The 15,622-nt window shown below is 41.2% G+C and overlaps 1 protein-coding gene across 3 annotated transcripts; it reads left to right on the forward strand.

Annotated features, from left to right (window-relative positions):
- Positions 1-73: 73 nt before the first annotated feature.
- stk38a (serine/threonine kinase 38a) lies at positions 74-15,230 on the forward strand. 3 transcript variants are annotated; one of them, XM_028013217.1, is made up of 14 exons: positions 74-198; positions 2,351-2,488; positions 3,912-3,963; positions 4,313-4,435; positions 4,812-4,895; positions 4,969-5,092; positions 5,494-5,648; positions 7,708-7,819; positions 8,452-8,513; positions 10,357-10,474; positions 10,552-10,675; positions 10,789-10,884; positions 11,935-12,029; positions 12,135-15,230. In XM_028013217.1, the coding sequence occupies exons 2-14, from the start codon at positions 2,358-2,360 to the stop codon at positions 12,269-12,271; spliced, it is 1,413 nt and encodes a 470-aa protein (XP_027869018.1). In that variant the 5' UTR covers positions 74-198; positions 2,351-2,357; the 3' UTR covers positions 12,272-15,230. The 3 variants fall into 3 exon arrangements, with proteins under 3 accessions (XP_027869018.1, XP_027869036.1, XP_027869026.1); XM_028013235.1 differs by having other exon boundaries at positions 7,708-7,810; XM_028013225.1 differs by lacking the exon at positions 74-198 and adding an exon at positions 556-579.
- The last annotated feature ends 392 nt before the right edge of the window (positions 15,231-15,622 follow it).

Below are 15,622 nucleotides of genomic sequence, written 5' to 3' on the forward strand. Positions count from 1 at the left end.
CAGGAGTTGCGCTAACAAGTCAGTGTTGACAGGTCTTTAATCGTATGAAAGGGCGGGTTGGAGCCGCTAGGTGTCTTACTGAGTTCAAAGACCGGGCGATCGCCGCCCTCATGATCAGTAGAACAAGAGAGAGAGAGAGAGAGAGAGAGAGAGAGAGAGAGAGAGAGAGAGAGAGAGAGCCGATACCGCACCTTCAAGGTAAGCGAACAAAGACCTGATCATGGAGAAACAAGAGGAAGGCGCTCTGAGTTAGCGTGATGAACTTTTAAAGTGGTTCACTGTCGAATAAAATTAAAGTTGTCTGTTTTCCATGGTGTGCTACTGGGCAGCTAACGTTTATCAGCTAACTTTCACTTAGCTGTTTGCTCACAGAACTTTAACTTTTGCAGTTAACCGAAATAAGCGCAGAGCTTCCCTTGGAGACTGTCAAAATAAAGGTCTGAATTAGGAAAGCAGGTTGAGGGCTTTTCGTGTCGGTTTTATTTTGAATTGCCTTCCCGGAATCATCATTACGCCTGCTGTGAACTCTAAAGCCAGGAACTTTAGAAGCTAACTAGCTAGCTAAACTGATGTTAGCAGGTAAAGACGGTAGTTTCTGAACCTGGAAGTTGGTGAAAGTATACATTTTATTGTCTCTGAATATGATTAAGGGTGCTAAAGGGCGTCAAATGGTGATTTGAACTGCTACCTAATTCACGTTTATGAACTTAGTGGAGAAGTGTTTTTGGTCCGTTGCTACCGAAACTAGCTCCGTGTTAAGAGTGGCTGGCTCAGTTTGATTGTTTGCATAAAGCAGCCCAGCTTCATTCTCTAGTTTATCATCGAGCTGGGACTTAGCTTGGTTTTAGTTTTCTTTTAAGAAGCCGGGCAGCTTCCAATAAAGTCAAAAAATAAGTTTGTATTTCCTGTTTAAGGAAGCTGGGTATTTTTAATAGTTTTAATTTCTGTAAGTCCTTAAGAACCCACTAATTTAAAAGATTTGGTGTATTGATTTTTTTTGTATTTTACCACTTTGTTTCTGTGTTTGCATGTGAAACCGTCTTATCTCTCTCGGATGGAGCCAGCAGCAGGTGTTGCACAAAAAGATTTCCTCATTTTTGTGCAACATTATTGTTTCATCTCTGACTCTGTAACCAGCTTTTTTTCCCCCTTCTCCTTCTTTTAACATTTGTCAAAATGTCTGATTTAATGCAGAGTTATCTACCTTTGTTGGTCTGTTTGAGATCTTAGCTTCCCTTCCAGCATCTGCTTAAAATTCTTTCCAAAATTGTTAAAAACATTTAATAGGACTGAAAGCTCATAGCAGATCATACAAGTGGATTTATTTCAGCTTATCTGAAAGCAATTGGGTTAGCTGTCCCTGATGGGAACCTTTCTACATTTTCCAACAATTTGTTGCTAAATACTTCTCTGCAGGTTTGGTGTTATGCTACTATTTCATTCATCCAAAGAAACAAACCTACTGACCTCTATTGTCTTTCTTTGTTATGGTATTAAAAGCGGAATAGTTCAAGGTGTTCACACCTGTCTCAGAGCCACTGTGTCCTACCAAAATTATTACTTTTTTTAAAAAAAATTTTGAAACAGTTGCGGTTATATCTGAAAATATGGAATCAAGAAAAGTAAAAATGGGCATAAAACCTGTGTGGTATTATCGCAGCGTTTATTAGGGCAGTGCGGTCCTGGGTTTGAGTCCCAGCCTGGGGTTTCTTCATGGAGTTTGCATGTTCTCCCTGTGCATTCTGGGTTCTCTGCCTTCCTCTCACAGTCCAAACATGATTTTTATCGGTGAGAGCATCTCTGGTTGCGTGTCTCTTGTCCTGGTATTCTTGGAACTTAAATAGGATCCAAATAAACCAACACATTCTCACTCCCGATTCTCAGATTCTCGTCCCGACTCGTCATATATTGACGAGTCGGGACGCAAAGGGTACCCCCTTCGCGTCAATAGTTGACGATTTGGGAAGGTCACATGTTTTACGTGGATTATTGACGCGAAGGGTTCTCGCAACCGCTGCCGAACCTTCAAAACCCGATGATTTGGTTAGGTTTAGGGCAAAAATTACGGTAAGGCATAGGGTAAAACCCCTCGCGTCACATATTGACGCGAAAGGGGTACCCTGCGCGTCAACATGTGACGAGGTCGGACCGTCCCATGTGTCAATATATGACGAGTTGGGAGTGAGAATGTGTTGAATAAACTCAGTATACTAAACATAACTGCTGTATTATTTCATTGTACAGTTGCAAAACTATCTTGTTAGCCTGTATAATTGTAAAATGAAAGCTCTGGTTGTGAAGACAGCTGGTCTCCATTGTTCTCCTCACTTGAACGTTTGTGTGTTCCCAGACGAAGTATGGCGATGACTGGCCAGAGCTCGTGTGCTTCGATGAGTAACCACACCAAGGAACGGGTCACCATGGCCAAAGTGACCCTGGAGAACTTCTACAGTAACCTCATTGCTCAGCATGAGGAGAGGGAGATGAGGTGAGACTCAGATGTTTCAGCTCTGCACATGATGCTCATGTGTTATAGCAAAATCTCACATGTAAACAAGTTCTATTAAAACCCATCTTAAGTTAAAAAACATAGTTGCTTTTTGTTTTGCTTTTTTAAGCTTAAACGAGGAACATGCTTCATCAGGATGTGGGCTATGTCATTATGAAGTAAGGGCAGGGCTGCTTCCTCTTGTGGCAGGTTGCGTCACAGAGTACACTGCTCGTCATCCCTTTTGGCTTTTATTTCTGCAACACATGCAAGGAGTTTTTTTTTTTTCTTTTCTCAAAATGTAGATATTACGTGAACTAACCAGTGATGGTGTATTAAGAGGGTTGAAAGGGGCTCTAAAAATGTACTTTAATAATTTGTTAGTTATTTAATTTTCATTGTTTTATCTTTTCCACACTAAGTGAAAAACCCAGAAACTGTGTGTATAGCCATTGCAACAAGTAAAATGTTTTAATGCTTTATGGTGGAGGACTGATGCTGTGGGCTTGTTTTGCTGCCACACCAGCTAGAGTTGACACAGAGCTTCCCAATCCTCGGCTTTTCATTTCTTAACTTGAACTACTCCCTGATCCAGATCAGTTGGTATCCAATCAGATTCTTTGTACAACATGTTTGCTCAAATGAGTTTCTAAACCAGATCAGTGACTGGGGCTGAACATGATCCACATGTGGAGGCTGCTGCAGACTGGAAGCAAACGGCTGTAACCTCTGCTAAAAACAACCTTCATAAAAAAACTATACACCAGATAAAAAATATTGACGTTTGGCCAATTATCACAGCGTATTTCAATTAATACATCTAATAGCCCAAAACAAGTGAATCCATCCATCCATCCATCCATTTTCTGTACACCGTTGTCCCTTAGAGGGCTCAGGAGGTGCTGGTGTCTATCTCCAGCTAACGTTCCGGGCGACAGGCGGAGTACACCCTGGACAGGTCGCCAGTCTGTCGCAGGGAAACACAGAGACAGACAGGACACACAACCATGCAAACACACACACTCACACCTAGGGAGAATTTAGAGAGACCAATTAACCTGACGGTCATGTTTTTGGACTGTGGGAGGAAGCCGGAGTACCAGGAAGATAGAGCACATCTATCTTCCTGGTGTAAATCTTCCTGGTGGTAGTAGCTCAGAGAATAGACTTTAAAATACTATTGTTTGTTTTTAAATAAAGGCTTAACACCACAATACATTAAAGATCTGTTGTTGTATCAACCTTCCAGACCCCTCAGGTCTTCTGGTTCTGTTCTGTTCTGCATCCCCAGTTATGTTTGTCTCTGGTTTCTCAGTCGATGAGCGTGTGTTGTTTTTATGACTCTTTAGTCTTGTGCTTTTATGGTGTAAATCACTTCCCTTTTTGCTGAAATGTACTATACAAATAAACTTGATCTCTACAGACAGCAGAAGCTGGAGAAGGTGATGGATCAGGAGGGGCTGGCTGATGAAGAGGTGAGACGCTACAACACAACTCAGCACAGTTGTTCATTCATCTAAGCTGTAAATATACATTTATTACTATCAGAGTCTGAATTCCTGATAGGACAGGCATTCAAGTTTCATCTAAAGTAGACGGTGGGTAACTTTGACAAAAGTTGTTCTAAATGTTCTAAGATTATAGTGGCAGGAATGTTTTTGTGTTGGTCCGGTTATGTATTTTAATTCGTGAAGGGTTATTTAATTTATCCTGGTTTGGACAATTGCAAATAAAGTTTTCATCATTAAGGATTCCAGTGTCTGTGGATCAGGCATACCAGTAATTGTTTGAACACAACTCATTCTGAAAATGCTCGTTTTTCAGAAACGTGTCCGGCGTTCTGAGCATGCCCGGAAGGAAACAGAGTTCCTGCGTTTAAAACGCACTCGGCTGGGACTGGAGGACTTTGAGTCCCTGAAGGTGATTGGCAGAGGAGCCTTTGGAGAGGTACGTTTTTACTTCTTAAGTGAATGCAGATTGTGACAAAGATTCAAGTACTAAATGTGTTAAAAGACCAGCCCAGCAATAAACACGAGTAACAATGGAATACACCCCTTCTGATCAGTATTTAGCAGCTGCACCCTGGTAGAGAGTCGGTGTGGACAGGCCTCATGCTCTATAGGTGCTGTACTGTCTGCAAGGTTTCCCCATGTCAAACATTCACTTCTTGTTACACTATCAAAGTTGCTGTGATCCATCATCAACATGCTGAGCAACGTATTCTTGAGATCATGTTATTTGTAACAGCTTGGTCGCTTATAGATGGGATATTTTGTTTTCACAAAATTGTTTCAGATCATCATTTGTGCTGTTCTGTCTGCAGGTTCGCCTGGTACAGAAAAAAGACACGGGGCACGTCTATGCCATGAAGATACTCCGTAAAGCTGACATGTTGGAGAAAGAACAGGTATACACACAAACACACACAGGTACGCTCCTTTGCACGAATTGGGTTTACCTGAAGCATCGGCTGCCTGCAGGTGGGCCACATCCGTGCTGAGCGAGACATTCTGGTGGAAGCAGACAGCCTGTGGGTGGTGAAAATGTTCTACAGTTTCCAGGACAAGATGAACCTCTACCTGATCATGGAGTTTCTCCCTGGAGGTACGACTTTGTGAAGATTCTTACAAGAAAAGGAATGCCGACTCAATTGTAATGCTCTGTATTGAACGGTGCTAAATGTAGTTCCGAACATGGTTATAGAGTCTTCACTGTAACCAATAATGGCAACAATAATAGCCGGGAAAAGTAAAGTAAGGGATAATAAACACATCAAGAGTTTGGGACTAAACGTTCCAAGTTACTTTCCTTACTCCTGTCTTCTTGAAGACTGATAGATCCTGAATAGAAGTGTACATTTTTAAATAAATGTTTATTTTAAAAAAGTCTTTCATTCAGAGAAAGAAATGGCTTCTGCATTTTCAGTTCAAAGTTTTCGTTTTTCAACTTGTTGAGGGGAAGAAGAGACGTAACTGGATATGTCCACATCCTCCTGTCTGCTGCAGGAGACATGATGACTCTGTTGATGAAGATGGACACTCTGTCAGAGGAAGCCACTCAGTTCTACGTTGCAGAGACGGTGCTGGCCATCGACTCCATCCACCAGCTGGGCTTCATCCACAGAGACATCAAACCTGACAACTTGCTGCTGGACGCCAGAGTGAGTCCAGTCCAACCATTATCTACCAGCATTTCTGTAGACAGTCATAAGGAACACCGATATCTCTATGGGCATTGTCTCCGAACATGTCTACCTTGTATGAAAATACTTTTAAATAGAATTGAAACATTGTCTGTAATTTTTATGCCCTCTGCTTTATTCAGGATGAATTACGTCCTTAGGATTGTAACTAATCATCTTTTGACTAAGAAAATGTGCAAAATGTGATTATATGAGTGACTGTTGCAATTAACAAATTAATATACAGTGTTGATGTCTTTCTACTTTGGTTACATTGCAGACATGCACTGTGCACAATTATTAATCAAGTCTTATTTTTGAGGACTATTTTTATTACTTTACAACTACAATGCTGTTGGTTAATCCAGATGTCAATAATCCTCTCACACACGAATGTCTAAGAAAATAAAATTGAGGTTTTGGCTTTCTGGGGAGAATGACAGTGTGCATGATTATTGGGCAATTATTATTGTGCAGAATTATTATTCAACTAAATGACAAGCCCACATTTTCACATATTGCTTTATTTTCATCTGTTGAAGTGAGAATGGCAAGCGACTCAAAACCTTCCAATAAACATTCGTATTACGTTTGTATTAATATCTTTCAAAGAACGGCGGCACAAAGAAACATCTTTGCTGCACAAATGTTTGACACCAATTTTGTTAGACCTGGTTGATGTGGGGGAGCTGGTTGACCTTTTGACTCTTAAACTTTCACCAATTTTGTCTGACTTGAGGAAGATGGAGAGGGCTTTCATGACCTCTGGAAACATTTACTCATCTTTAAAAAGGATGGCGGCACAAACAAGAAATGATACTGCACAAACATTTGGCACCGATTTCTTTGGATTTGAACTATGTGGGGGGGCGACTTCACTCAGGTAGCTACTCCAGGTAGGTTGGATTTTAGGATATGACGGAAGTGGAAGATGATGGCTTCCTGGTAGCCTGCGTCTGGGATCTGACTCAATCAGCTGGATTCCTCAGGAGGAATTTCCTCACAGCTAATCGGTGACCAGAAGATGTTGTCCAAACAATAAGGCATTAAAGTCAGAGCAAGAAGAATATTTATGACATTCTATAGCTGGCCTAAACAGCCGCCCTGTTTGGCTCAGCTCTTCTCTCTTCTCAGCGGAGGACGGTGGTTTACAGTGCAGTTATTTTCTGGTAAGCCTCACAGCGTCAAACTGGTGCCTTGCATATATCACAGGCAAACCTTAGCGATTTGGCAAAATCAAAACCTCGACATCAGAAAACCTCCTGATGGTTTCACACTTGATTTTTGTAGAACCCTTGCCCATTAATTTTTTTTTTTTCTTTTTTTCTCAACACTTTTCTTGTCACCCTGTTGACAATTTGCAACACAATGTTTGCTTCTGTGACTAAACCCCAATGTCTTAGCAGTTTCAGTAGCACAACATCCCTTTGAGAGACTTTTGGCAACTTTTGATTTTTCAGAATCGGTTAAGTCTTTTTTTTTTTTTTGCCCATTTTGTCTAAGGAGAAGAAGCTGCCTGATAATTATAGACATGTTGATATGGGATGTTGACCTCTTTAGGCCACACCCAGTCCCATTACACAGATACACATCGTCTACTATGTTTAAGATTAAAGTTAATCCAGCTTGGAGTGAGAAAGTATTCCTAAATATGTCAAAAATACACACTGGCCTAATAATTGTGCACACTGTAGAGCCCAGCCATTATTGGTCTATCCAGTTTCTGGGAAAAATCAAACAATATTCAATATTTTCCTCTTAAAATCAAGGTTGGATTAATAAAGACACTTTCAGCTTCAAAAACGTATTTTTTTTTAAATTGCAGAATCCAGCCACACTTGTCACCAGGCATATTAGGCATACTCAGTCTGAATGCTGGCTACTTAAACACTTATTATGGTCAACACAGCCTTTCGCATTATGCGTAATGCATACAGTGACACTGATATAATGTGCAGCTCTACTGTTTCCAGCTTGTGACTCCTATCTAATCCTACCTATAATTCGTCCACTAACTGAGAGCTCTGTGTTGGTTCAGGGTCATGTGAAGCTGTCGGACTTCGGCTTGTGCACCGGGTTGAAGAAGGCTCACCGCACAGACTTCTACAAAAACCTGAATCACAGCCTGCCCAGTGACCTCAGTAAGCAAAGTCAGGCAACATTTCACTTTTACTTCTTCCAGCCGTCGTTGCCGTCGTCATTGCATCCTCAGCTGCTTGCGTCTGTGCATGTTGTATGATTTAATGTGAGTTTGTAGTGAGGGACAAAACGCACTAAGACTTGTAAGCAGTGGTAACTTGTCACCTTTATCAGACTTTTTCAAAAGGTGAATATGCTTTCTAACATTTTTTCATTTATTTTTTTACAAAATTTGCAACAACATTGCTGTATTTCAGCTTGTCCAAAGAGGCAAAGTGCATAAAATTTTGCATTGAAATAGGCCTCATCTATTTCCTATAATTTTTCTGCGACCTACAGGTGCAAACCTATATTAGCGTGGCTGCTTCGCTTGTTTTATGTGCTTTCTGCAGTCATTCTGAAAACCTTTTAGATTGTTTCTGTTAGACAATTTGGCAACTGTAGAAGAGCCAGTGCTAATAATCACTCTGATGGGTTATGGAAGAGAAAGATTTAATCAAAAACTTGATTTTTTTTTTCCAGTTAGCCAAACAAGGCGAAGGGAAGGAAAACAAACTTTTGTTTCAGAACTAAAAAAAATATTTTTTTGTCCTTTAACTAATAATGAGGTTGATCCTCAGAAACTGATATTCTGTCTGTGCAGCCTTTCAGAACATGAACTCTAAGAGGAAAGCCGAGACCTGGAAGAGGAACAGGAGGCAGCTGGTAGGTCTGAACAGATCTTACTACACCTCATTTACATTTTGGTCGCCTGTTACAGGAAGTGGTATTTTGTCTAGACTGTCTATAAGAATCTGTAAATACCTGCTAACATGAGCAATATGTATATGCATCTATGTATTATTTTGTTTTTTGACCAAGCCACCAAATGTCTTTAAAGCTTCACACAAAACTGTATGTGGTTGTGAAAATGAGATTTAGCTCTCACCAGATAGAGTTTTCAGTTTGGAGCAGAGATTTCTGCTCCAAATCTCTGCTTTACAAAGCAAAACCTGGATTATTAACAGATCGTCAACACAGTGAACGATCTGTTAATAGTAATAATAATAATAGCTAATAATATGGCAAAAAATTTAAAGCATTCCTTTGCACTGTGGAATGTAAATGAAAGTAAATTATATATTTATAAAGCTACAACACATCATATCAAGGCTCCTTCAGTTCAATCATACACATAAATTTTGGACCTGGTGACAAAAACAGTGCATCAAGTTCACTTTATTATTCACACTTCCAGGCTGAACTGGTGTGTGTGTGTGAGAAAGTAACCAATATTTGAGTTCAAGTAAGAACAGCACAGAATAACATGTAAACAGTCAGCCTGTGATTAGCCGGTGGCTGAGAGCAGCTGATCGGATCAAGACGCAGCAGCACCTGAAGGTATCGATTATCGACGTGTAGCACATTTCGACAGAACACAGTTTAATCCCGCTGTCTTTTGATTACACAGCGATGGAGGGAAACTCCAACATCTGAAATCTGAAGCTGTAGAATATCTATGACCCCGATGAGGTCACCGATGGAGGAAGTCAGTGTTACTATGGCAGCAGACTTTTAATCTGGAAAGTTTCTCAATTTTTACTTTCTTTCCTTTAGGTTAATTCTGCAGCAATCCCCCCCCACAAACATTACCTCTACATCCTCTGTAGACCCGATGGTTATCTGTGTGTAATGATTATTTAGATAATTGATGAGTCTGACGATTCAGTCGGATATAAAAAAAAATGGCCCATTCTTCAGACTTTTCATTTTAACCACTTAAGCCTTTTTTTATGCAATATTAGAAATCCATTAAAAGGTGGAAATAAACAAATAATTCATTTCCTCAAGAAATTAAACATTTTATTTTCTAAAATGCAATGTCAGAGCAGGTGAATCTTAAACTGGCTTCTCCCCAGGCCCCCAGTAAATGGCTCTTTTTGCATCACAATGGTCCAGTTAACGATTAATCAATTACAATTATTATTTCAATAATCGATTAATCACGAGTGATCCGATTAATCGTTTAAGCCCTACCTATGTGCTGTAAAGACTGTGTGCTATTACTGCGGCCTGCTGGTGACACGAATGAAAACGTAATTCCTCCAGATGCATCCCAAGGCTTTGAAGTCATTTTGGCACCAAATGAGTGATGTCAACTTTAGGAATGTCTTAAGTTCACATACAGTCATAACTCTGAATGGGCTCTAAGGGACTGAATGGGATGCTTTGGATTCCTTGGAACTATGTGAAGCCAATTTTCCCAAAGAAGGAACTCAACAGACAGTATTGTGGGAGTTGCACCACACAATACGGTCTGTGCATCTTGTTGTTTCTGCTGAAGCAGAGCAGGTTTCTGCTCTCTGAAGGAGAGATGGTCTTCATGGTAATGTCAAGGAAACTGTGGCTCATTACTCAGTTACAGCTGTTTCCTTCCGCCCCCATTTCTAGTCTAAACTGCTTTAGATTAGAAGCAGTTTCTACTGAAGACTGAAGTTTCTAGTCTAAACTGCTTTAGACTAGAAATGGGTGATAACAAATGTGTTTTAATTGTTTCTCTCTCCCTCAGGCGTTTTCCACAGTGGGAACCCCAGATTACATCGCTCCTGAGGTCTTCATGCAGAACGGATACAACAAGCTGTGTGACTGGTGGAGCCTTGGTGTCATCATGTACGAGATGCTGATCGGTAATGCTGGGGCCGCCTGCCGCTGTGTGCCAGTGTGTTGTCGGGGTGTTATGTGACGTACGGCTGGTCTGCTGCAGGGTATCCTCCGTTCTGCTCCGAGACGCCTCAGGAGACCTACAGGAAGGTGATGAACTGGAGAGAGACGCTCACCTTTCCCCCAGAAGTGCCAATATCAGAGAAGGCTAAAGACCTCATTCTCAGGCAGGAGAACAGACCTCATTCACTTTGCATCACCGCTACTGAATAACGAGTTTTGATTTGTGAAAGAATGTGCCGTGAAGTGTTCCAGCTGCTGATCGGATGTGCGTGTTCAGGTTCTGCAGTGAGGAGGAGCACAGGATCGGTGCTGCCAGGGTGGAGGAGATCAAGTCCAACCCGTTCTTTGAGGGGGTGGACTACGACCACATCAGGTAGGACTGCTGGCCGCTCAACGCCGCGAAACCAATGTTGATGTTCAGAATTTCAGCAAACGGCTCAATTTTTTCCTTTCCCTCCCCCCCAATCATACTGCGTCTTCAGTATAATTGGGACTTTGCCGTTTATACATGGATGTCTTATGTTTTATTGGTTTGTTGTTTGTTTTATTCGGCCGGTCAACATGAACGCGTTGACCTGAAAATTTCAACGTGTTAATTTTGCATAGTGCAGATTAATCGAACTACCTATTTTGACCTAAAAGCCTCTCTCCCATGGAGGGCTGCCTCGTTCAGTTCAGCCATGGACTCCGCACACGAGGAGCGACGAACGAAAGGTTGAACCTTTTTCAACCTTCTTGTGTTGCTCCATTAGCCCCGTTTGTGCACGTCTACACAAAAACCAGGAACTGAGGATCTTCAAACATGTTTAGTTTGAGACAATAATACAGTTTCTTAACTATATGCACATATAAAGAATGTGTGCATGTTTTCAAAAAAACCGTGCGCGTGTTTTAAAAAAAATAAATAAATAAGTGAATACAATGGCGGCTTTTGACATGGGCTGGATTGGCACATGCGCAGGGCGGCATCAGACAGGGGTGGGTTAAGCAAGAAGTTGAAAATAAAACTAAACAAAACAACAAATAAAATGCTTCATAAATGAATTATGAAGTTCCTGTAAACAAATTGCCCCTCAAAAAAAAATTGTTTAGATGAGACCGAAGCACCAAACTGACTTTTGTCATCCAGTTTTTGGTAGAAAGAGAGAGAGACAAGAGAAAAACAATAAATCATGTCAAGAGAAATTGTTTTAATTTCTATTTACGTGATGGAAATGATGATAGGAAACCCTTACATGCTATTAATCGATTTATTGCTTATTGCAAGAAAATAATGAACAATTCTGGACTTAGCCTCAGATGAAACCCTTTTATGGCGATACGTTTTTCAGTCCGCTGTGCTGCGCGTTTCGTTTAATCTGATTGCGTCTCAGATGAGCCGTGTCTCCCAGTCAGCAGACCCTCTCCTCCTCTCGTCCTGCAGGGAAAGACCTGCTGCCATTACCATAAACATCAAAAGCATTGACGACACGTCCAACTTCGACGAGTTCCCCGACTCGGACATCCTCACTCCAACTAGTAAGCCTCCCGTTTTCTGGTTTCCACGTTACACTTTGCGCCCGAACGGGAAAGTGGTTTACCACCTTTCTGTTTGTTTTTGTTTCTTTTTTTTTTCTCCTTCAGCCACCCAAGTGTCCAATCACAGCGAGGCTGACCTGAAGAACAAGGACTGGGTCTTCATCAACTACACCTACAAGCGCTTTGAGGGTCTGACGGCTCGAGGAGCCATCCCGTCCTACATGAAGTCAGGGAAGAGATGACTGGCTGGAATTGGACCCTGAAGGAATGCTGCTGCTGTGTGTGTGTGTATGTGTGTCAAAACACACACACCTCTGCTCAGTTATCAGAGAAGCAGCCAGCAGAGAACCAACACAGCTCATCCTCATTCATTGCTTTCCATAGGAACCTTCATGGAAACTTGCTGCCTTCACTTTAGTCCAAGCTTCTGAGGGTACCTCTCCACTTCCCGTTGTCGCAGACTTGAACTGGGATGAGTCAGACTTTCTTCCTCTGCACCAGGGAACGGTGCATTTTGTCTCCAGGTAACCAGCATCATTACATTCCCCTCTCTGTACCAGCATCGTTGGCTCGGATCTACCAAGGGCTCTTCCTCCAGACGGGAGCATTCTCTCCTCGCTCTGGGGGCTTCATCAGCTCAGACATCGTTTCGAGTCATCGCTTTGAAGTGAACTGGGCGCTCTTCAGGGATTCTGTCCTCGTTCTTTTCTTTCTCAACATCACCTAACCAAAGACTGAAAGAACGTCTGCTCCATCTTCCTCTTGGAACTTTTTCCCTAAACTTCCAACTTTGTACTTTTCTAGGATCCAGATTTGCACGGTTTCGCTCTTTAACGAATGCAAAACGTGGGCGAATTATGCATTTTGTGGAACAAACACAAGGTCTTGTTACATTTTTGTGATGAAGCATGTAAACTTCAGCACCTTAGGTGAAGTGGCTGAAGATCCAGTACAGCTAGCACCTCCCCCAGCCTGCTAGATCCTGCATTGTGTAAAAGCTTTTTTAAAAATACTACCTTTTAATAATAAGTAGGGGGATTTGATTATTTTAAATTGGGCAGTGGTTAATGGCGTCGCTATGAAAACGAGAGGCTTTCATAGTTCAGGTCCTGGTTGAAGAAGCTTCAATAAAATAAAAAGAAAAAGATAAATACTCTTCTACCATTCTTCTTTACTTTCAAGAAGTGACATCAGATCCCAGATCAGCTTATAAACACGTGAATGGGTTTCAGTAAACGTACAGCTTAGACTTGCTCGTCGCCTAGGAAACAGCTTGGCTGCCTTCCAGCCGAGAAGCTCTTCCAGCAGAACGTTCTCACACACACACACACACACACACCTCCGACCCTGCTGTTCTCCAACGATTCATCTGAGGGATTCAGTTAATTTAAAACAGTTCATTTGACTCGTTGATAAATGGCTAATTGGAGCTAATTAATAAACCTGTAAAGAGATTTGAGAAGAAGAAAAAATCTACTTTGACTTGTTTTGACCTAAGACATGAATTGCTGGGTTTTATTAACCACAGGAAGTAAAACACGTCCAGTTAGGCTCCGACTTTACTCCCCCTGGCAGGTTCTGATTTAACGTAATCGTTTGGACGATTCAACGGGACGTGAATCTGACAGAACCAAAGATCAGGGTGATGGAGCAGAGGACCGCCAACCTCTAAGATGTGAAGCTCATCCTTAAAAAAAATCAAAAACAGATGGAAGCGAAAACACGCAGAAACTGGTCGACAAATATAAAAAGAGCCACTAAAGGCTTTTCCATGGCTTACCGAGTTTGTTTTTCTTTTTTGTTAAACTGTAAGAAATTTTTATTTCATTTCCCATTTTGGTGGCCCGGCTATAGGAAGTGCCTGCGCCAGTTTCCAACCATAATCCCAAAGCAAACATAAGAACTACCAGTAAATCTGCCAGGCACATTAATAATTTTCAGCGTAACTGTATTGTGAAATGAAGCCCCTAAAGAAAAAATTTGGTTCCACATGCAGATTATTCCTGGTTCTCCTCTAAGCCCCGCCCTCTTTCTGCTGCTTTAACCGCTCACAGCATTGCAGTCGTTCTCCACCTGCTCACGTTTGCTTAGCTAGCTGGAACGTCAGCTGAGGGTCCAGCTGTGTCGGGCTGTCGGGTCGCCTCTCTTAGAATCTGCACATGTTGCTGGTTTGTACCTAAGAAATCCTCCTGAGCATCCGCTTCAAGCACAGCAACTAAGCTCCAGTTTGGATGTTTCTTATGTAGCACAGGGCTGAAAACCTTCCAGTGAACACAATATCCAATATGCTGTCTTATTTTATTTAATTTTTTTTTTTTTTTTTTACAAATGAATGTAAATTTTCGCAGTTTGATATTTAGTTTTACTCACAGGAGTTTGAATATGTTGCTGTAAATGAAGCCTGGACCACGTATGTTTTCATTTTATTTGGACTTTGACACTTTTAAGTTATGAGGTGACGATCTGTCGAAGCCCATTTCCGCCCGGTGACACCAGCAGACGCAGGAAGTAGGAAAAGCTTTTAATTTTTGTCAAACGTTTTTGAGTTTTCCCACATAAAAAGTGACAAAGAAACCGAAATGAAAAATGTTTAGAAGGTGACAATCTTATGTTTCCAGATATTTAAAGAGAGAATGTTAAGTGACCTGCAACAGAAAGGTGTATCTTTTAGTCTAATTTCCAACTACGTCTTCTTTTTATATTATTTTTTTTAAAACCTATCCAGTCCAGCAGGAATGGTCTTCCGTATCAGTTGCGCAATAGTGTGTTCAGGTAGTGTGTAGATGGGAAGCAGCACATTATACAATGTTTTAGAGAAGCATGTGGTGGAGCTTTTTATTTAATTATATATAAATATAAATCTATTTTTTAAACTGCTTGTGCTGTTGAAGAGCTCGTGCTTTTCAGGCTTTAACCACACAGCAACATGTACGCTGAGAGCAATACAACACATGGAGTGATTTCTGAAAAACCTGTGGCTGAGATTTTAAGTCTCTGGGACAGGATGGCATGTGGGTCTGTGTGGAGTGTTTGTTTTTGTTTTATTTTTCATTTTTGGCAGAAGTTGCTCATGTGTGCATGTAACATATGTTGCGTCTGGGATTTGGGAAGCTGAGTGTACAATATTTAAACTACTTGGTATGTATTGTGTGACTGGTGTATTGTTTTCTGCTATTTGACAATGAATTACTCTGCACTTAATTTGGCCTCCTGTTTTCATTCACCTGCTTTCTGATTGCGATTAGAAGTGACTGGGGACTCCGGCGTGTGTTTACATCACCAGACAGCAGCCATATGGATCTGACCGGAGAACCAAACGCTGACTTTCATGGACAAGTCGAGCCAATTTAACAACACCTACCATTTTATTGCCCCAAAAAGAGGCTTTTCTTTATTTATTATTGGCCTTCATATCCAACACATTAAAAGACACCCGATGATCCAGATATTACGTAATCTCAGATTTGAATTTCCCTTTTCATCCAACCAAGAAGTCGGTTTCTGTTTGGATTGCTCAAAACATAATGTAACGTAAATTAAGGATCGGCTCAAGAAAAAAAAAAAAAAGATTTGATTGACATTTCATTGAAAAT

The sequence above is a fragment of the Xiphophorus couchianus genome, chromosome 1, assembly GCF_001444195.1.
Source record: "Xiphophorus couchianus chromosome 1, X_couchianus-1.0, whole genome shotgun sequence".
NCBI classification, from domain to species: Eukaryota; Metazoa; Chordata; class Actinopteri; order Cyprinodontiformes; family Poeciliidae; genus Xiphophorus; species Xiphophorus couchianus.

Excerpts from the sequence above, each read along its gene's own strand:
- stk38a (XM_028013217.1), top strand. The coding sequence starts at position 2,358 with ATGGCGATGACTGGCCAGAGCTCGTGTGCTTCGATGAGTAACCACACC. Across the intron at positions 4,436-4,811 it reads GCAGAGGAGCCTTTGGAGAG|GTTCGCCTGGTACAGAAAAA; the intron begins GTACGTTTTTAC and ends TTCTGTCTGCAG. Across the intron at positions 7,820-8,451 it reads CAGTGACCTCAGTAAGCAAA|CCTTTCAGAACATGAACTCT; the intron begins GTCAGGCAACAT and ends CTGTCTGTGCAG.